The following is a 21249-nucleotide window of genomic DNA, read 5'->3' as shown; positions in this document are numbered from 1 at the left end:
ACAAGCAGCAGTTCTGGTACGACTACTCCAAATATCACGCCAGTCTCATCACCACCAAGACGCTCCACCAGACCACGACAACATGGCAGTGCTAAAGGCAAAGGGCAGGACAAGCAGCCACCCAAAAAAACTTGAAAAAAATACAAATTAGACATTTCTGATAAGTAACTCTAAATAGTTAGCAAGTGTATGTTTGCCAAAATATATATAACACTTAGCTCCTTGACAATTTATACAACATCATTAATTATAAGTGGTACAATCAACAACATAAAATTTGTACGCACATTTATTCTTTACCATCTTTTTTTTGTATTGGAGGAGGGAAATGTTGATGGAGCCGCACATACATGTTAGCAGGAAGTAACCAGACCACTTGATTTTTTTCTAATCATTACTCTTTCTAGATTCCAATCATTCTCCTCTCCTGCACACACAATCATTGCCAGGCAGCCACATACATGTTAGCAGGAAGTAACCAGACCACTTGATTTTTTTCTAATCATTACTCTTTCTAGATTCCAATCATTCTCCTCTCCTGCACACACAATCATTGCCAGGCAGCCACATACATGTTAGCAGGAAGTAACCAGACCACTTGATTTTTTTCTAATCATTACTCTTTCTAGATTCCAATCATTCTCCTCTCCTGCACACACAATCATTGCCAAGCAGCCACATACATGTTAGCAGGAAGTAACCAGACCACTTGATTTTTTTTCTAATCATTACTCTTTCTAGATTCCAATCATTCTCAAATCCTGCAGACAATCCAAATTACAATGTTATTGTTAACTATTTTACCTTTCTTCTCTATACAACATTTCAAGAATAACACAATTGAGTTCCGTAAAAAGCTTTCAATATGTTGGCATAGAATTTTTTTAAAAACATTGACAAAATGAATGTCATTATTGTTGGGACATGTTTGTGTGTGTTAAAAATTAGTAAGAATATTATTACACATGATGCAGAAACCAACAAATAAGAACTTTTTAACAAAAAAACAAAGAATGTGTATAATAATGTATATATGTGGCAAACTGTGTATTTACTTACAAATCAGCAAGTTTACTGCAGCAAACATTAGGAAATAAATTATTTTTGATGACAGTAAGTTTGTGTCCCTTAAATATGATGGAGCATCACACATAGGGACACATGTATTCCTCAAGGCTAACATATTATATGTTGAGAAGTGTTTTTTTGGAACACAGGTTCTCAAACTCGGCCCTCAGGACCCCACACAGTGCATGTTTTGCAGGTCTACTCACAGAATCACAAGTGACATAATTAGCTCCACCTATGAACCTTTTAACATATGTCTGTGAGTAATTCATACACCTGTGCGTCTACTGGCTTACGTGAAAAACATGCACTGTGTGGGGTCCTGAGGGCCGAGTTTGTGAACCTGTGCATTAGGACGTTACACACAATGATAAAGTAAAATACTAAATGGATTATGTGTGCTTGTAATAAATTAGCACTGCAAGTTTACGATCACTTATCCAGACTTAATGCATGCCACTCATAATCTGTTGTTTTGAGTTTTAAAATACACACAATACACATGCGACATTTGTTTTGCATAAAGCAAGGGTATGTTTGTATGTGTCAAGGAGACAGACACATTCTGAGTAATGGTTTTGGCAATAAAAATGCCCAAACATCTATTTATGATTACACAACAAATGAAATAAGCAAACCAAACTTACCTTAGAAATAGCGAGTGATGAGCTCTTGCCTAACCTGCCTCCCTACATCTGTACTCCAAGTATCACCAGATGTCTCTAATTCCTCTGCTTGCTGGCTGCTTTCTTCATCCTCCTTCTCCTCCTCCTCAACATGTGGCAGATGTTGTTGCAAACATATGTTATGAAGAAAGCAGCAGCAGAACACAATTTGAGTCACCTTCGAGGGAGTATACAACAAAAGGCCACCAGACTTATCCAGACACCGAAACCTAGATTTCAGCACACCAAAACATCTTTCTATCACATTCCGCGTGGACTTATGTGCATGATTGTAATTGTGTTCAGCAGGGGTATCAGGTCGGGACAATGGAGTTAGAAGCCAAGAGAAACAGCCATATCCTCCATCACCTAAAAGACAGATATAGTAACGTGATTCATGTTAAGATACAGCAACACATAATTAACACACTGTGGGGCAGATGTATTAACCTGTAGAAGGCATAAGGAAGTGATAAACCAATGATATGTGCAAGGTAATAAAGGCAGCGGACAATATGTACCTAAATAATCATTTACATATTGGAGCTGATTGGCTGGTGCCTTTATCACCTTGCACATATCACTGGTTTCTCACTTGCTTATGCCTTCTACAGGTCAATACATCTGCCCCTGTATTTGGACAAACTATACACAGGCCTAGACATATCAAATTACATACCCAGCAGCCATCCATCTGGCATTTGTCCGTCCTCAAACTTATCAAAGTGGGATGACTGACTGAGGATGAAGGAGTCATGGCAGCCCCCAGGGTAACCAGCAACAACTCATTATTTTGAGATTTGCATCACAAACCACCTGCACATTTGTGGAGTGCTCTAGATGTCTATTTGTATATATGTGCTGCCTGCCCCTAGGTGGTCTCAGCTCAATGTGTGTGCAATCTATGGCTCCAAGCACATTGGGCATGCCAGCCAGCTCATAGCTACCCCGATGGCATGCCACTGATACTCCTGGGTAGGGAAGCAGATTGAGGCATCGATGTGGGGCTGCAAAACAGCCAACACCTGTGTGTATATTTGATAGAAAATTATACATGAGATTTTAGCACAGAACTGGCCACCGAGTAATTAAAACCAAGCAAAAACAGAGTGGGTAGTTAGGTATACATCACCTGTGTTAAGATTCTCGAAAATGAGGGCTGTGAGATTCCTATGACATCCCCAGACACAGCCTGAAAGCTGCCAGTAGCCAGAAAGTGCAACACAGCCAGGAGTTTGTGCAGGCCTGAGACAGAGCGAGAGCGTGCTGTCTCAGGGTCTAGGCCCAGTTTGACAAGGTCATACAGACGGAAAATGTTGTTACGATTTAGACGGAACATCTGTATGACCTTATCATCGGACAATGCGTTCAAGTTTAAACGCCCCCCTAAAAAAACGAGGCCTGCGCAGCCTCCGCGGAACCTGTACAACCTGCTGACCATGTTCAGTTTCTTGGCCCTGGGTACTTACAGGCTGATGTCTGAGTCTGAGGAATCCCACAGCACACAAAAGATCACTGGCCCACAGTCCTGCTGCCATTTCTGAGTGTAGGTGTATTGAAATGGGCCTAACATCCTTTTATAGGCATCCTAATTCAGGTGTGAGAGATTTTTTATTTGCAACACATGTAAACACGCCTGAAAAAAGCAGGTCTATTTTTTTGCTGCTTTTTTTAACGAATCGCAAAAAAATACGACCGCATTTGAGCACTCAGAGACTAACACCCAAATACGAATGAATAGTGAATTCCCGTATTGTATGAAATAACAGCCGCGTTTGACCGATGGTCTATTCATTCGTATTTCGGAACGTTGTCATTCAAACCATTACGAATAGTCCAAACACTGCCGAGATTGGTGCTTAGTGAATTCCCGGATTGGGACTTAGAAAAAAAAACACAAATCGGCCAAACTCGGATTTTTAGTAAATACTGGCCCTGGTCTTCTAACTTAGACATTGTGTCCTAATTCATTATATGGACTTCATTGCCTTTAATAAGGTTGCCATAAGGAGTATATTGCATGTCCAATAATTGGTCTTTGAGCAAATTGAGCAAAATTGTATCATCAATTTTATTTATATGTTTAGAATTTTTAAATATGTTTTAGTTATTAAATTCACTTATTTATCAGCGTCTTTTGTATAGCACTGTAATTTCATTTATTGTGCATTGGCAGAAAGGACACTGACTAGTCAACAGAGCTTACTTTCCATGATCAGTGCCTTGAGCAGAGCAGAATCAAGTGCAATATACAGTAGCCTTTCCTTGTAAGCTGCAACTAATTACACTATGTAGACAAAAGTGATTGGCTCATCTCCACCCCAAAGCGCAAGCGAAATGTTGTGCTCCTCCAGCAGACACGTGTTTGTGACGGTATAAACGGATAGAGGGGCACTGATTAGATCATTTGCTAATGAAATGGCTTGCCGGAAGGAGCTTACACAGTTTGAAAAGGGGATTATTGTAGACTGCATGATATCATATTTCCAGGGCGATGATGGACTGGTATACAGAAAATTCAGTCACCCGGATGGACTGGCCAGCTCAGAGTCCAGATCTTAACCCCACTGAGAACCTCTGGGATAAATTGGAGTGACAGAGGCATTCTAGACTGACTCAACCATCTTTATTGTCACAGCTGGTTATTGTACCTAAGGCAGAATGGCAAACCCTTACCATGAAGGGAGTCTGCAGGAATCACTGCACATGGTGGACCTACAAAGGACTGACGTCAATAATATTTTGCTGATCTATTTGCGGTCAGTGTCCAATCACTTTTGTCTACATAGTATAGTACACTTGAAATCACCCTACTTAAGGATAATGCACCTCATTTTATTTCCTGTGCTAATAAGCCTTAATAACATGGGGCGAACAAATGCTAGCCATGCCAAGTTATCTAATTTGCCAGTGCTTAAGATATGGTCATAAATAAGCAGCATTTCATTTACAAAATTCACCTCCAGCTATGACAATGTTTAAAGCAAAATATAATAATTTACTTATTATTTCAGTGTTCCTATAAGCTTCATTGCCTCATTGTGCAACTAAATGGCAATATTACACTTGACATGCTACAGATGACTAGAGATGAGCGGGTTTGGTTCTCAGAGAACTGAACCCTACCAGACTTCACGCTCTGAACCCGGTTCCGAGTCAGGCTTGGCTTTTCCTGCCTGACTCAGAAACCCGAACGAGGCAAAACGTCATCATCCCGCTGTCGGATTCTCGCGGGATTTGGATTCCATATAAGGAGCCAGGCATCGCGGCCATTTTCCCTCCAGTCTCGGAGAGTGTAGTGAGAGGACTTGTCCTCAGTGTCTGTGTGGGCGGGAAAGTGGGTTGGCGAGTCTTGTGCTATGTTGTGCTGCTCAGTCCAGTCCAGTGTAGTCAGTGTATTGTGCTGCATCAGTCCAGCCACTCACAGTGTTGGTGTCCTCTGCTGCTATATGTCCCCAGTGCTGCTGGCTGCTGTAAGTCCCTTGCATTTTTGCTGTGTTGTCTTGCATCAGACCAGGGGTAGTGTCTCTCCTGTGCAGCAAAAGTCCAGTGACCAGTCACAGTGGTGGTGTCCTCTGCTGCCATATATCCAGTGTAGCTGTATAAGTCCCTTTCAGTGATGCCTTGTTGTCCTGCATCAGACCAGTGGTAGTGTCTTGGCCATCAGTCATTCCAGTAACGAGGCAGTCACAGTGGTATACGCTGCTGCTATATGTCCACTGCTGCCGTATAATAATAATAATAACAACAACAACAACAACAAGTCCCTTACAGTGTTGTTGTGTTGTGCTGCATCAGACCAGTGGTAGTGTCCTGGCCATCAGTCATCAGGACCGGCTCAGGGTCTTTTTGCGCCCCGGGCGGCCATAGGGGCGTGGCTTCATACAGGGGGCGTAGTCCGTTACGCCCCCTGTACAGTAGTAGCGCCGCTGAAATGATGTGCGGTGCGCGATGATATCATCGCGCACCGCACAGCAACGGTCCTCTCCACGAAGGAAAATTAGACGCTACGCGTCTAGTTCCTTTCGTGGAGAGTACCTTTGTTGTGCGGTGCGCGATGACATCAACACGCACCGCAAATCATTACAGAAAAGGTCCTCTCCACGAAGGGAAACTAGACGTGTAGCGTCTAGTTTCCCTTCACAGCGGGCAGCGGCAGGCACAGCAGCAGCGGATCTTGCCGTGGTGTGGCGCCCTCCGGATGGCGCCGGCGCCCTCCGGAAGGCGGCGCCCCGGGCAAAAGTCCTGCTTGCCCGTGGCAAGATACGCTACTGCCAATCATTCCAGTGACGAGGCAGTCACAGTGGTATATGCTGCTGCTATATGTCCACTGCTACAGTATTATTATAATAATAATAACAGCAACAACAACAACAAGTCCCTTACAGTGTTGTTGTGTTGTGCTGCATCAGACCAGTGGTAGTGTCCTGGCGATCCATCATTCCAGTGACGAGACAGTCACAGTGGTATATGCTGCTGCTATATGTCCACTGCTGCTGTATAATAATAATAATAATAATAATAATAATAACAACAACAACAACAAAAAGTCCCTTACAGTGTTGTTGTGTTGTGCTGCATCAGACCAGCGGTAGTGTCCTTGCCATCAGTCATTCCAGTGACGAGGCAGTCACAGTGGTATACGCTGCTGCTATATGTCCACTGCTACAGTATTATAATAATAACAACAAGTCCCTTACAGTGTTGTTGTGTTGTGCTGCATCAGACCAGTGGTAGTGTACTGGCCATCAGTCATTCCAGTGACCAGGCAGTCACAGTGGTATATGCTGCTGCTATATGTCCACTGCTGCTGTATAATAAAAAACAGCAACAACAACAACAACAACAACAACAACAACAAGACCCTTACAGTGTTGTTGTGTTGTGCTGCATCAGACCAGTGGTAGTGTACTGGCCATCAGTCATTTCAGTGACCAGGCAGTCACAGTGGTATATGCTGCTGCTATATGTCCACTGCTGCTGTATAATAATAATAATACGATTTTAAACCTACCGGTAAATCTTTTTCTCGTAGTCCGTAGAGGATGCTGGGGACTCCGTAAGGACCATGGGGATAGACGGGCTCCGCAGGAGACATGGGCACTTTAAGAAAGACTTTGACTCTGGGTGTGCACTGGCTCCTCCCTCTATGCCCCTCCTCCAGACCTCAGTTAGAGAAACTGTGCCCAGAGGAGACGGACAGTACAAGGAAAGGATTTTTGTAATCCAAGGGCAAGATTCATACCAGCCACACCAATCACACCGTATAACTTGTGATATACTATCTAGTTAACAGTATGAAGAACAACATATCATCGGTCCAAAACCGATGAAACTATAACATAACCCTTATGTAAGCAATAACTATATACAAGTCTTGCAGAAGTAGTCCGCACTTGGGACGGGCGCCCAGCATCCTCTTCGGACTACGAGAAAAAGATTTACCGGTAGGTTTAAAATCTTATTTTCTCTAACATCCTAGAGGATGCTGGGGACTCCGTAAGGACCATGGGGATTATACCAAAGCTCCCAAACGGGCGGGAGAGTGCGGATGACTCTGCAGCACCGACTGAGCAAACAGGAGGTCCTCCTCAGCCAGGGTATCAAATTATAGAACTTTGCAAAGGTGTTTGACCCCGACCAAGTAGCAGTTCGGCACAGCTGTAGTGCCGAGACCCCTTCCTAGTGGAATGGGCCTTAACCGATTTTGGTAACGGCAATCCTGTTGAATCGTGTTACAGATCCAGCGAGCAATAGTGTGCTTTGAAGCAGGGCCGCCAACCTTGTTGGCTGCATATAGGACAAACAGTGCTTGTGTTTTTCTGATCCTAGCCATTCTGGCCACGTAAATTTTCAAAGCCCTGACCACATCAAGGGACTCGGAATCCTCCAAGTCACGTGTAGCCACAGGCACGACAATAGGTTGGTTCATATGAAAGGATGAGACCACCTTAGGTAGGAATTGAGGACGGGTCCGCAATTCCGCTCTATCCATATGGAAAACCAGATAGGGGCTTTTATGTGATAAAGCCGCTAATTCCGAAACTCGCCTAGCCGAAGCCAAGGCTAACAACATGACCACCTTCCAAGTGAGATATTTCAACTCCACTGTTTTAAGTGGTTCAAACCAATGTGACTTAAGGAAACTTAACACCACGTTAAGGTCCCAAGGTGCCACCGGAGGTACAAAAGGAGGCTGAATATGCAGTACTCCCTTCACAAAAGTCTGTACTTCAGGTAAAGAGGCCAATTCCTTTTGAAAGAAAATGGATAAGGCCGAAATCTGAACTTTAATGGAGCCTAATTTTAGGCCCAAATTCACTCCAGTTTGTAGGAAGTGAAGAAAACGGCCTAGATGGAATTATTCCGTAGGAGCATTCCTGGCCTCACACCAAGAAACATATTTTCGCCATATTCGGTGATGTTTAGACGTCACGTCCTTCCTAGCCTTTATTAGCGTAGGAATGACCTCATCCGGAATACCTTTTTCCGCTAGGATCCGGCGTTCAACCGCCATGCCGTCAAACGCAGCCGCGGTAAGTGTTGGAACAGACATGGACCTTGATGTAACAGGTCCTGCCTTAGAGGAAGAGGCCACGGATCTTCTGCGAGCATTTCCTGCAGATCCGGATACCAGGTCCTTCGTGGCCAATCTGGAACAATGAGAATTGTTCTCACTCCTCTTTTTCTTATTATCCTCAACACCTTGGGTATGAGAGGAAGAGGAGGAAACACATATACCGACTGGAACACCCACGGTGTCACTAGGGGGTCCACAGCTACCGCTTGAGGGTCTCTTTTTGTTGAGACGGGATGCCATCATGTCTATTTGGGGTAGTCCCCACCGACATGCAATCTGCGCGAAGACTTCCTGATGAAGTCCCCACTCTCCCGGATGCAGATCGTGTCTGCTGAGGAAGTCTGCTTCCCAGTTGTCCACTCCCGGAATGAACACTGCTGACAGAGCGCTTACATGATTCTCCGCCCAGCGAAGAATTCTGGTGGCTTCCGCCATTACCACTCTGCTCCTTGTGCCGCCTTGGCGGTTTACATGAGCTACTGCGGTGATGTTGTCTGACTGGATCAGAACTGGTCGATTGCAAAGTTAGATCTCCGCTTGACGTAGGGCGTTGTATATGGCCCTTAGTTCCAGGATGTTGATGTGAAGACAAGTCTCTTGACTTGACCAAAGTCCTTGGAAATTTCTTCCCTGTGTGACTGCTCCCCAACCTCGGAGGCACGCGTCCGTGGTCACCAGGATCCAGTCCTGAATGCCGAACCTGCGGCCCTCTAGAAGGTGAGCACTGTTTAGCCACCACAGGAGAGATACTTTGGCCCTGGGGGACAGGGTGATCCGCTGATGCAATTGCAGATGCGACCCGGACCATTTGTCCAATAGGTCCCATTGGAAAGTCCTTTCATGGAATCTGCCGTATGGAATGGCTTTGTATGTTGCCACCATCTTTCCCAGAACTTGAGTGCAATGATGTACTGACACTTGTTTTGGTTTCAACAGGTTCATGACTAGAGTCATGAGTTCCTGCGCTTTTTCCGTCGGAAGAAAAACCCTTTTCTGGTCTGTGTCCAGAATCATGCCCAAGAAGGGCAGACGAGTTGTAGGATTCAGCTGCGACTTTGGAATATTGATAATCCAGCCGTGTCACTGTAACACATTCAGTGAAAGTGATACGCTGTTCAGCAACTTCTCCCGTGATCTCGCTTCTATGAGGAGATCGTCCAAGTACGGGATAATTGTGACACCCTGCTTGCGCAGGAGCGCCATCATTTCCGCCATTACCTTGGTGAAAATTCTCGGGGCCGTGGAAAGCCCAAACGGCAACGTCTGAAATTGGTAATGACAATCCTGTACCGCAAATCTCAGGTACACCTGATGAGGAGGATATATGGGGACATGCAGGTATGCATCCTTTATGTCCAGAGATACCAAAAAATCTCCCCCTTCTAGGCTGGCTATGACCGCCCTGAGCGATTCCATTTTGAACTTGAACCGTTTTAAGTAAAGGTTCAGGGATTTTAAATTTAAAATGGGTCTGACCGAACCGTCCGGTTTCGGATCCACAAACAGAGTTGAGTAGTACCCCTGCCCTCTTTGAAGCAGGGGAACCTCTACCACCACTTGTTGAAGACACAATTTGTGAATCACATGTAACACTATCTCCCTTTCCAGGGGTTGTTTCGGTAGGGCCGATTTGAAAAACCGGCGAGGAGGCACTTCTTTGAATTCCAGCTTGTAACCCTGGGAAACTATTTCTATTGCCCATGGATCCACCTGTGAGTGGACCCAGACGTGGCTGAACAGTCGAAGACGTGCCCCTACAGGAGCTGACTCCCTCAGGGGAGCCCCAGCGTCATGCGGTGGATTTTGCAGAGGCCGGGGAGGGGGGAACTAGCTGTGTTATGCAGCTTTTTCCCTCTGCCCTTACCTCTGGCAAGAAAGGACGATCCACGTGCTCCCTTGCTTTTATTGGAACGAAAGGACTGCATTTGATAATGAAGCGCTTTCTTAGATTGTGAGGGAATATATGGCAAAAAATTTGATTTACCTGCCGTAGCCGTGGAGACGAGGTCCGAGAGTCCCTCTCCAAACAATTCCTTACCCTTGTATGGCAACAACTCCATATGTCTCTTGGAGTCGGCATCACCAGTCCACTGTCGGGTCCATAAGACACGCCTAGCAGAAATAGACATAGCGTTTATCCTGGAACCCAGTAAACTAATGTCTCTTTGAGCATCCCTCATATACAAGACCGCATCTTTTATATGCCCTAGGGTCAATAAAATAGTATCCTTATCAATAGTCTCAATATCCGTTGATAAGGAATCTGTCCATGCTGCTACAGCACTACAAACCCAGGCCGACGCAATAGCCGGTCTGAGTAACGTACCAGAATGTGTGTAAATGGACTTCAGGGTTACCTCCTGCTTGCGGTCAGCAGGATCCTTGAGGGTAGCCGTATCTTGGGATGGAAGCGCTATCTTTTTTGATAAGCGCGTCAATGCCTTGTCCACCCTAGGGGAGGATTCCCACCGTATCCCGTCCTGCGACGGGAAAGGATACGCTGTTAGGATCCTTTTGGGAATCTGCAGTTTTTTGTCTGGAGTTTCCCACGCTTTTTCACATACTTCGTTCAGCTCATGTGAGGAGGGAAAGGAGACCTCAGGTTTCTTTCCTTTATACATGTGTACCCTTGTGTCAGGGACAGGGGGTTCCTCAGTGATATGCAACACATCTTTTATTGCGATAATCATATATCGAATACCTTTAGCCACCTTTGGCTGTAATTTTGTATCATCGTAATCGACACTGGAGTCTGAATCCGTGTCGGTATCTGTGTCAACTATTTGGGATAGTGGGCGCTTCTGAGACCCCGAAGGTCCCGGCGACATAGGGACAGGCATGGGTTGACTCCCTGACTGTGCCCCAGCTTCGGCATTGTCTAGCCTTTTGTGCAATAAATTAACATTTGCACTTAAAACATTCCACATATCCATCCAGTTCGGCGTCGGTACCGCCGACGGAGACCTAACATTCATAAACTCCCCCTCCTCCTTAGGTGAGCCCTCAGCCTCAGACATGTCGACACACACGTACCGACACACCACACATACACAGGGAAGCTCTTTTCTGAAGACAGCTTCCCCACCAGGCCCTTTGGAGAGACAGAGAGAGAGTATGCCAGCACACACCCCAGCGCTATATGACCCAGGAATAACACAGTAAATTAATGTTTACCCAGCAGCGCTGTTTTATGTATCTGCGCCAATTATGTGCCCCCCCTCTACTTTAAAACCCTCTGTCACCGTGTGTCAAGCAGCGGAGAGTCCGGGGAGCTTCCTCTCAGCGGTGCTGTGGAGAAAAAATGGCGCTGGTGAGTGCTGAGGGAGAAGCCCCGCCCCCTCGGCGGCGGGCTTCTGTCCCGCTCAATTTTTCAATACATGGCGGGGGCTCTTTTTATACATGTACAGTGCCCAGCTGTACATGTATATATACATCTGTGCCATAAGAGAGGTTTATATTGCTGCCCAGGGCGCCCCCCCCCCCCTGCGCCCTGCACCCTTACAGTGACCGGAGTGAGTGAGGTGAAGGGGAGCAATGGCGCACAGCTGCAGTGCTGTGCGTTACCTCAGTGAAGATCCAAGTGTCTTCTGCCGCCTCAGATGGGTCTTTTCCTCACATACTCACCCGGCTTCTTTCTTCCGGCTCTGCGAGGGGGACGGACGGCGAGGGTGAGAACTGCGTACCGATCCCTGTGGAGCTAATGGTGTCCAGTAGCCTAAGAAACAGAGCCCTGAACTCAGAGAAGTGGGTCTGTTTCTCTCTCCTCAGTAACTCGATGCAGGGAGTCTGTTGCCAGCAGGCTCCCTGAAAATAAAAAACCTAACAAAAATGTTTTCTTACAGGAAACTCAGGAGAGCTCCTGAAATGCACCCAGTCTCCACTGGGCACAGTATCAAACTGAGGTCTGGAGGAGGGGCATAGAGGGAGGAGCCAGTGCACACCCAGAGTCAAAGTCTTTCTTAAAGTACCCATGTCTCCTGCGGAGCCCGTCTATCCCCATGGTCCTTACGGAGTCCCCAGCATCCTCTAGGACGTTAGAGAAAATAATAATAATAACAACAACAACAACAAGTCCCTTACAGTGTTGTTGTGTTGTGCTGCATCAGACCATTGGTAGTGTCCTGGCCATCAGTCATTCCAGTGACCAGGCAGCCACAGTGGTAGATGCTGCCGCTAAATGTCAACTGCTGCCGTATAATAATAATAACAACAACAACAACAACAAGTCCCTTACAGTGTTGCTGTGTTGTGCTGCATCAGACCAGTAGTAGTGTCCTGGCCATCAGTCATTCCAGTGACCAGGCAGCCACAGTGGTAGATGCTGCCGCTAAATGTCCACTGCTGCTGTATAATAATAATAACAACAACAAGTCCCTTACAGTGTTGCTGTGTTGTGCTGCATCAGACCAGTGGTAGTGTCCTGGCCATCAGTCATTCCAGTGACCAGGCAGTCACAGTGGTATATGCTGCTGCTATATGTCCACTCCTGCCGTATAATAATAATAATAACAACAACAACAAGTCCCCCTCACAGTGTTGCTGTGTTGTGCAGCATCAGACCAGTGGTAGTGTCCTGGCCATCAGCCATTCCAGTGACAAGGCAGTCACAGTGGTATACGCTGCTGCTATATGTCCACTGCTGCCGTATAATAATAATAACAACAACAACAACAACAACAACAACAACAACAACAACAACAACATTACTGTGCCACATATTAAGGGTAATTCCGAGTTGATCGTAGCCCTGCAAAATTTTGCAGGGCTACGATCATGTCCATAGACATGCGGGGGGACGCCCAGTACAGGGCTATCCTGACCCGCATGTCAGTGCCGCTTCCCCCCCCCCCCCCCCCCGCAGAAGTGCTTTTGCACTTTAGGAGTAGCTCGGCCCGCCCCCTGCATAGTCCGGCCACGCCTGCGTTGGCCTGCCGCGACCACGAAATGGCGGCCAAACGTCGCTGTTCCGCCCCCCCCCCGCCCAGCGACCGCCTCTGCTTGTCAATCACCGGTACCGGCGCATGCGCAGTTCTGACCTGATCGCGCCGCTGCGATAAACTGCAGCGAGCGATCGGGTCAGAATGACCCCCATTGTCTTATATAACTTATATAACTCCCAAAAAATAATGGAGAACAAAAATTTGGAGGATAAAATAGGGAAAGATCAAGAACCACTTCCTCCTAGTGCTGAAGCTGCTGCCACTAGCCATGACATAGATGATGAAATGCCATCAACGTCGTCTGCCAAGGCCGATGCCCAATGTGATAGTAGACGGCAAAGTTCAGTAAAAAGACCCAAAAAAAGAAATTTAAATTGTCTGAGGAGAAACGTAAACTTGCCAATATGCCATTTACGACACGGAGTGGCAAGGAATGGCTGAGGCCCTGGCCTATGTTCATGGCTAGTGGTTTAGCTTCACATGACGATGGAAGCCCTCATCCTCCCGCTAGATAAAATTAAAAGAGTTAAGCTGGAAAAAGCACAAAAAAGAACTGTGCGTTCTGAGATGGTATCACAAACAGGGCCGTCTTTTCGTATGGGCTCAATGGGCTCTTGCCCAAGGGCCCCAAGAGAATAAGGGCCCTAGGCTGATAGCTGAGGGTCCCCTCTTTCCAGGGGTACCAGATTTTTGAAAATCGGCCCTGGGGAACCGGAGATATCCGACTTGAAAGCAGTGGTCCCCATCCAAGCCTGTTAATTGCTTTTCCCAGCCAGATATTTCGGGTTCTGTCTGACTTTGGGTATTTCTAAGGGTATAAGCCAAAAGCTTGGACTCTTCCCTTTTAGTGGACACTGGCAGTGTGTCTCTACTATGCCCAGAACCAGATATATCAGTCTTCAAGCAGCTGGTCATTGTTCCAGCTCCACATGCCTAATATGCAGTTTTAGATTTTCGTTGGTGAATTGCTCTGGCTCCAGAACTCTGATCCCCAAGTCCCCAGAATCTTCTGAAAAGTGGGACTCTATAGTATTTTATCCGATTCAAAGCTAAGAAATATATTTTCAGGAACTTGAGATATCTGCAGTCAAGCAAGCTGCCCTCCCACTGTAAAATGATAAATATTAAGCCCACTCCACTAGCCGGGTGGTCTTCTGTATGCCGACTGACGGGATCCCGGCGCACAGTATACCGGCGCCGGGATCCCGACAGCCGGCATACCGACACTTATTCTCCCTCGTGGGGGTCCACGACCCCCCTGGAGGTAGAATAAAATAGTGTGGCGCGCGTAGCTCATTTGCGCTCGCCACACTGTCGGTAAACCGGCAGTCGGGCTCCCGGCGCCGGTATGCTGGGAGCCCGACCGCCGGCATATCGTAGTGAACCCCACTAGCCACCCCTCCCCTACGTATTAAACACCCCCTACCACCCTGGAAGTCATGTACTAGGGCTTCTTCATTCAGCCCAATGACCCCTTCTACAGTTTAGCCCCATCTGTGCAGTAAAGGAGTAATTAGCAGAAATCACTGCTTCAGGTCCTACATGCTGGGCAGAAGATAGAACACCCCCTACTGCCCGCGGGACATCAAAGCTGCTGCTGATAGTTCCTCCCACCGCTACCGCTGGAGCATGGGTAGGGGGCCCAGTGCATTGCTGTGCCCAGGGGCCTACACTGCTGTTAAGACGGCTCTGATCACAAATCCCCAAGGAGAGTCCGAGTGTATCGGCGGGTTGCGATGCTTGACCTTCCCAACACTGGTCGGGAAGAGGTGGCTTCTTCCACCATTTGCATGCCCCCTGCAAGTGCTGGAAGGAGCACCCACAGTCCAGTTCCTGATATTGAAATTGAAGATGTCACTGTTGAAGTACACCAGGATGGGGATATGGGTGTTGCTGGCGCTGAGAAGGAAGTTGACGATGAAGATTCTGATGGTGATGTGGTTTGTTTAAGTCAGGCACCGGGGGAGACACCTGTTGTCCGTGGGATGAAGAAGCCCATTGTGATGCCTGGGCAAACTACCAAAAAAGCCACCTCTTCGGTGTGGAATTATTTCTCCACAAATGCGGACAACAGGTGTTAAGCCATCTGTTGCGTCTGTCAATCTGTAATAAGTAGGGGTTAGGATGTTAACCACCTAGGAACATCCTCCCTTATACGTCACCTGCAGCGCATTCATCATAAGTCAGTGTCAAGTTGTGAAACTTTGGGTAAGAGCGTAAGCAGTCCACTAACACCTAAATCCCTTCTTCCTCCTGTACACAAGCTCTTGCAAGCCAAACCACCAACTCCCTCAACGTCAACTTCCTCCTCAGTCAGGAACGTCAGTAGTCCTGCAGGTCATGTCACTGTCAAGACTAAGGAGTTCTCTCCTAACCGGGATTCCTCCGGAGGATCCTTGAGTGTAACGCCTGCTGTTGCTGCCGCTGCTATTGTTGCATGCTGGGAGTTGATCGTCATCCCAGAGGGGAAGTCGGAAGACCACTTGTACTACTTCCAGTAAGCAATTGACTGTCCAACACTCCTTTGTGAGGAAGATGAAATATGACAGCAGTCATCCTTTTGCAAAGCAGATAACTGAGGCCTTGACAGCTATGTTGGTGTTAGACGTGCGTCCGGTATCCGCCATTAGTTCAGTGGGACTTAGAGAATTGTTTGAGGTACTGTGTTCCTGGTATCAAATCCCATCTAGGTTCCACTTCACTAGGCAGGCGATACCGAGAATGTACACAGACGTCAGAAAAAGAGTCACCAGTGTCCCACAAAATGCGGTTGTATCCAGTGTCCACTTAACCACGGACATGTGGACAAGTGGAACAGGGCAGACTAAGGACTATATGACTAACAGCCCTCTGGGTAGATGTATGGCCTCCTGCAGCAACAACAGCAGCGGCACCAGTAGCAGCATCTCGCAAACGCCATCTCGTTCCTAGGCAGGCTATGCTATGTATCACTGCTTTCCGTAAGAGGCACACAGCTGACAACCTCTTATGGAAACTGAATCACATCATTGCAGAATGGCTTACCCCAATTTGACTCTCCTGTGGATTTGTCATATCGGACAACGCCACCAATATTGTGCGTGCATTACATCTGGGCAAATTCCAGCATGTCCCATGTTTTGCATATACAATTAATTTGGTGGTGCAGAATTTTTTTAAAAATGACAAGGGTGTGCAGGAGATGCTGTTGGTGGCCCGAAAAATTGCGGGCCACTTTCGGCATTCTGTCACTGTGTGCCGAAGACTGGACCACCAGCAAACACTCCTGATCCTGCCCTGCCATCAACTGAAGCAAGAGGTGGTAACGAGGTGGAATTCAACACTCTATATGCTTCAGAGGATGGAGGAGCAGCAAAAGGCCATTGAAGCCTATTCATCCACCTACGATATAGGCAAAGGAGGGGTAATGCACCTGACAAGCGCAGTGGAGAATGATTGCCGTCTTGTGCAAGGTTCTTCAACCCTTCGAACTTGCCACACGTGAAGTCAGTTCAGACACTGCCAGCTTGAGTCAGGTCAATCCCCTCATCAGGCTTTTGCAGAAGCAGCTGGATAAATTGAAGGAGGAGCTAAGACGGAGTGATTCCGCAAAGTATGTGGGACTTGTGGATGGAGCCCTTCATTCGCTTTGCCAGGATTCAAGGGTGGTCAATCTGTTGAAATCAGGGCACTACATTTTGGCCACCGTGCTCGATCCTAGGTTTAAAGCCTACGTTGTATCTCTCTTTCCGGCAGACACAAGTGTGCAGAGGTGCAAATACCTGCTGGTTAGTAAATTGTCAACTCAAGCGGAACGTGACCTGTCAACAGCTCGTCTTTCAATTTCTCCCGCCACTGGGGCTGCAAGGAAAAGGATAAGATTTCCTAGCCCGACCCGCTGGCGGTGATGCAGGGCAGTCAGGAGCGAAAGCTAACATCTGGTCCGGACTGAAGGACCTGCCAACGATTACTGACATGTCTACTGTCACTGCATATGATTCTGTCACCATTGAAAGAATGGTGGAGGATTTTATGAGTGACAGCATCCAAGTAGGCATGTCAGTATGTATACTGGCAGGAAAAAGAGGCAATTTGAATGCCCTTGCACAAACTGGCCTTATTTGACCTAAGTTGCCCCCCCCCCCCCCCCTTCAGTGTGTACTCCGAAAGAGTGTTTAGTGCAGCCGGTAACCTTGTCAGCGATCGGCGTAGGAGGTTACTTCCACTAAATGTGGAGAGGATGATGTTCATCAAAATGAATTATAAATTACTCTGGGAAGACCTTTACCAGCAATTGCCTCCAGACAGTACACAGGGACCTGTGATGGTGGAATCCAGTGGGGACGAATTAATACTCTGTGAAGAGGAGGATGTACACAGTGAAAGGGGTGAGGAATCGGAGGATAAGGATGAGGTCGACATCTTGCCTCTGTAGAGCCAGTTTGTGCAAGAAGAGATTGATTGCTTGTTTTTTGGTGGGGGCCCAAACAAACCAGTCATGTGGCAGACCCTGTTGCTGAAATGATTGGTTTGTTAAAGTGTGCATGTCCTGTTTATACAACATAAGGGTGTGTGGGAGGGCCCAAGGACAATTCCATCTTGCACCGCTTTTTCTTCTTTGCATCATGTGCTGTTTGGGAACTAGTTGTTTTAAGTGCCATCCTGTCTGCAACTGCAGTGCCACTCCTAGATGGGCCAGGTGTTTGTGCCGCACACTTGTGTCACTTAGCTTGGTCATCCAGCTACCTCATTGCACCTCTTTTTCTTCTTTGCATCATGTGCTGTTTGGGGCCTATTTTTAAAATCTTCCATCCTGTCTGCCACTGCAGTGCCACTCCTAGAGGGGTCAGGTGTTTGTGCCGCACACTGGTGTCGCTTAGCTTAGTCATCCAGCTACCTCATTGCACCTCTTTTTCTTCTTTGCATCATGTGCTGTTTGGGGCCTATTTTTTAAATCTGCCATCCTGTCTACCACTGCAGTGCCACTCCTAGATGGGCCAGGTGTTTGTGCCGCACACTTGTGTCGCTTAGCTTAGTCATCCAGCTACCTCATTGCACCCCTTTTTCTTCTTTGCATCATGTGCTGTTTGGGGCCTATTTTTTAAATCTACAATCCTGTCTGCCACTGCAGTGCCACTCCTAGATGGACCAGCTGTTTGTGCCGCACACTTGTGTCGCTTAGCTTGGCCATCCAGCTACCTAATTGCACCTCTTTTTCTTCTTTGCATCATGTGCTGTTTGGGGACTAGTTTTTAAATCTACCATCCTGTCTGCCACTGCAGTGCCACTCCTAGATGGGCCAGCTGTTTGTGCCGCACACTTGTGTCGCTTAGCTTGGCCATCCAGCTACATAATTGCACCTCTTTTTCTTCTTTGCATCATGTGCTGTTTGGGGATTAGTTTTTGAATAGTGCCATCTTGTCTGCAACTGCAGTGCCACTCCTAGATGGGCCAGGTGTTTGTGCCGCACACTTGTGTCGCTTAGCTTAGTCATATAGCCAACGCGGTGCAACTTTTAGGCCTAAATACAATATTGTGAGGTGTGACGTGTTCAGAATAGACTGGAAATGAGTGGAAATTAATGTTATTGAGGTTAATAATACCGTTGTAGCAAAATTACCCCCAAATTCTGTGATTTTAGCTGTTTTTATGGTTTTTAAAAAAAAAAAATCATCCAGATCCAAAACCAAAACCAAAACTCGAAAGGGTGGTTTTGGCAAAACCAAGCCAAAACCAAAACACGAAAGTGGAATTAGAACCAAAACCAAAACATGAAAAGTGCCAGCCGCACATCTCTACAAATAACTAGGACATGTTTACCAACATACCTTCCTTTGAAGAATGCAATGTATATGGGGGCAGAATAATAATTAATAAACTCGAAGATAAAGACTTTTAAGATAAATGCATCTTCGTACTGTGTCTGCGTGCGGTGCATTTCTAGAATAGAGGAAGAAGCAGAAGAGTGTTATTACTTAGTATTAATGCATTGTATTTGCTATTAAAATAGTATATAAATAGGCGCATCTCATTGATTAGGAGGATTAATGTGATAAAGATGAACGTATTACCTTATGTACGCTATCTCTTAAAAGTTTTGCCAGTGCTGATTCCACATGGGTGGTTTACTGATCTCCACAGAGTGGTGAAAAGCTTTTTGTGGGGTGGAAGAGCCCCTAGGTCAGAGGTGCACAAACGCGGTCCTCAAGGCACCCCAACAGTCCAGGTTTTAGGTATATCCATGGCTCAGTACAGATGGTTAAATCAAATTGACTAAGGTGCTAGTTAAGTCACCTGTGGCCAAGCATGGAAACATTTAAAACCAGGACCGTTGGGGTGCCTTGAGGACCGCATTTGGGAATCTCTGCCCTAGGTTCAAGCATGTTTTTTTTGTATAGACCGTCAGAATCCTGACCACATCCTGGGGGCAGTTCTGTTAAGGGGTGGCACTCGTTATACCGGCTGTCGGGATCCTGGCGCTCAGCATATCGGCGCTGGTGTTAGGCGCCGTGGTCCGCGACGTCCTTGCGGCCTGGCGCCTAGCAACTAGCGACGCCAGGCGTGCGAGCCGCCGGGTCCCTAGCAACGCTGGGACGCCGTGCGCGCTTAGCCGCCGGCTCCCTAGTAACACTGAGCCGCCGGGTCCCTAGCAACGCTGGGACGCCGTGCGCGCTTAGCCGCCGGCTCCCTAGTAACACTGAGCCGCCTGGACCCTAGCAACGGGGACGCCACGGGCGGACCGCGCTCCCCGTTGCAGGGTCAATCTAATCAGTTTAAACTTTCACATTTGTCTTCTGCTCGTGCAGCAAGCCAGCTGCACGGCATCTTGTTAATCAGGCTCCAAGCCTCTGATTGGAGGACTCCCTGCTAAATACCTGCTCAGTGCTGCACACAGATGCCGGTAATAGCTTCCTGCATGCTGCCTTGGTTTGCTGAACGTCTGTTCCTGTCCTGCTGTATCCGGTCATTCCTGTCCTCAGAAGTTTTGTATCTTGGAGTTGTCATCTCATCCCAAGAAGTCGTTTGGTCTCCTGTTGTCCTCAACGATCACCAGAGAATATCGTGTGGTGTTCGTGAGTTACGGCTCTGCCGTATGTTGCGGCTCAGCTGCTTTATCTTTATATTCTGTTTCGGAGCATTTGCGGAGGGTTCCGCTTCCACAAGTCCTCTCCGGAACTTGGCGGTGCCGGGTAGGCGAGTGGACAAGTGGATATTTTGGTTGTCCTTTTCCCTGGCGGTTTTTCCGCACATATTCTAGTTTTTAGTTTCTTGTAGCCCCTGGCCTGGTTGTTTAGTCAGAGGGCCCCTTGTTATCACCCTGTCTCGGATTTCCCTTTGTCTCCCATTAAGACCTGAGGGGGCATAGGAGTTGGGCAGACATAATCCGCCCTTCAAACGCGGCTGCCATGGGCTCAAGCAACCATAGTCTCGCAGGGGATTTCTGACAGCACGGGCGAGACAAAGGAGTTAGGGCGCCAGGGGCTATTTTCCATTCCCGCTCCCTTCCCCAGCATTACGTTCCAGTGCTCCGGTTCTCGCAATAAGATCTCCTCAGACCAGAGTGCTGGAATCATAACATTATTACCGGCCATACCAAAAACTAAAATTAAACAGGGTTTAATTTTTTCTCATTCAGTTTTTGTTAAAGTTTTTTGGCCTCATGAATCCGACAGGTTTAGGGCCAAATCCTTGCCAGCTCTTAGTCAATCAGATTCAAGAACTTACTCAGATGGTTCAGGATCTTTCTCTTCGGGTGAGGTCGCAGGAAGATCTTTTGCGAGCCTCCCCAAAGGTAGTCCCTGAACCAAAGATGCATTTGCCCGACCGTTTTTCTGGTGATAGAAAAGAATTTTTTAATTTTAAAGAGTCCTGTAAACTTTATTTTCGTTTAAGACCTACTTCCTCTCGTACTGAATCTCAGCGGGTAGGGATTATTATTTCTTTACTCCAGGGGGATCCTCAGACCTGGGCATTTGGTTTAAGAGCAGAGGATCCTGCGTTGTTGTCAGTAGACGCT

The 21249-nt window shown here is 47.1% G+C and overlaps 1 protein-coding gene across 2 annotated transcripts in view; it reads right to left on the bottom strand.

Annotated features, from left to right (window-relative positions):
- Nucleotides 1-21249, bottom strand: part of ANO7 (anoctamin 7) — a 492742-nt gene that overhangs the window by 68816 nt on the left and 402677 nt on the right. For both annotated transcript variants that reach the window (XM_063915810.1, XM_063915811.1), the window contains exon 17: nucleotides 19061-19172. In XM_063915810.1, the coding sequence (XP_063771880.1) occupies nucleotides 19061-19172 (112 nt within the window). The remainder of the gene's footprint in view (nucleotides 1-19060; nucleotides 19173-21249) is intronic.

This window comes from Pseudophryne corroboree, chromosome 4 (genome assembly GCF_028390025.1).
Source record: "Pseudophryne corroboree isolate aPseCor3 chromosome 4, aPseCor3.hap2, whole genome shotgun sequence".
In the NCBI taxonomy this organism is placed as follows: Eukaryota; Metazoa; Chordata; class Amphibia; order Anura; family Myobatrachidae; genus Pseudophryne; species Pseudophryne corroboree.
The sequence above is the reverse complement of the archived record's forward strand: the minus strand, read 5'-3'. Positions and strand labels throughout refer to the sequence as shown.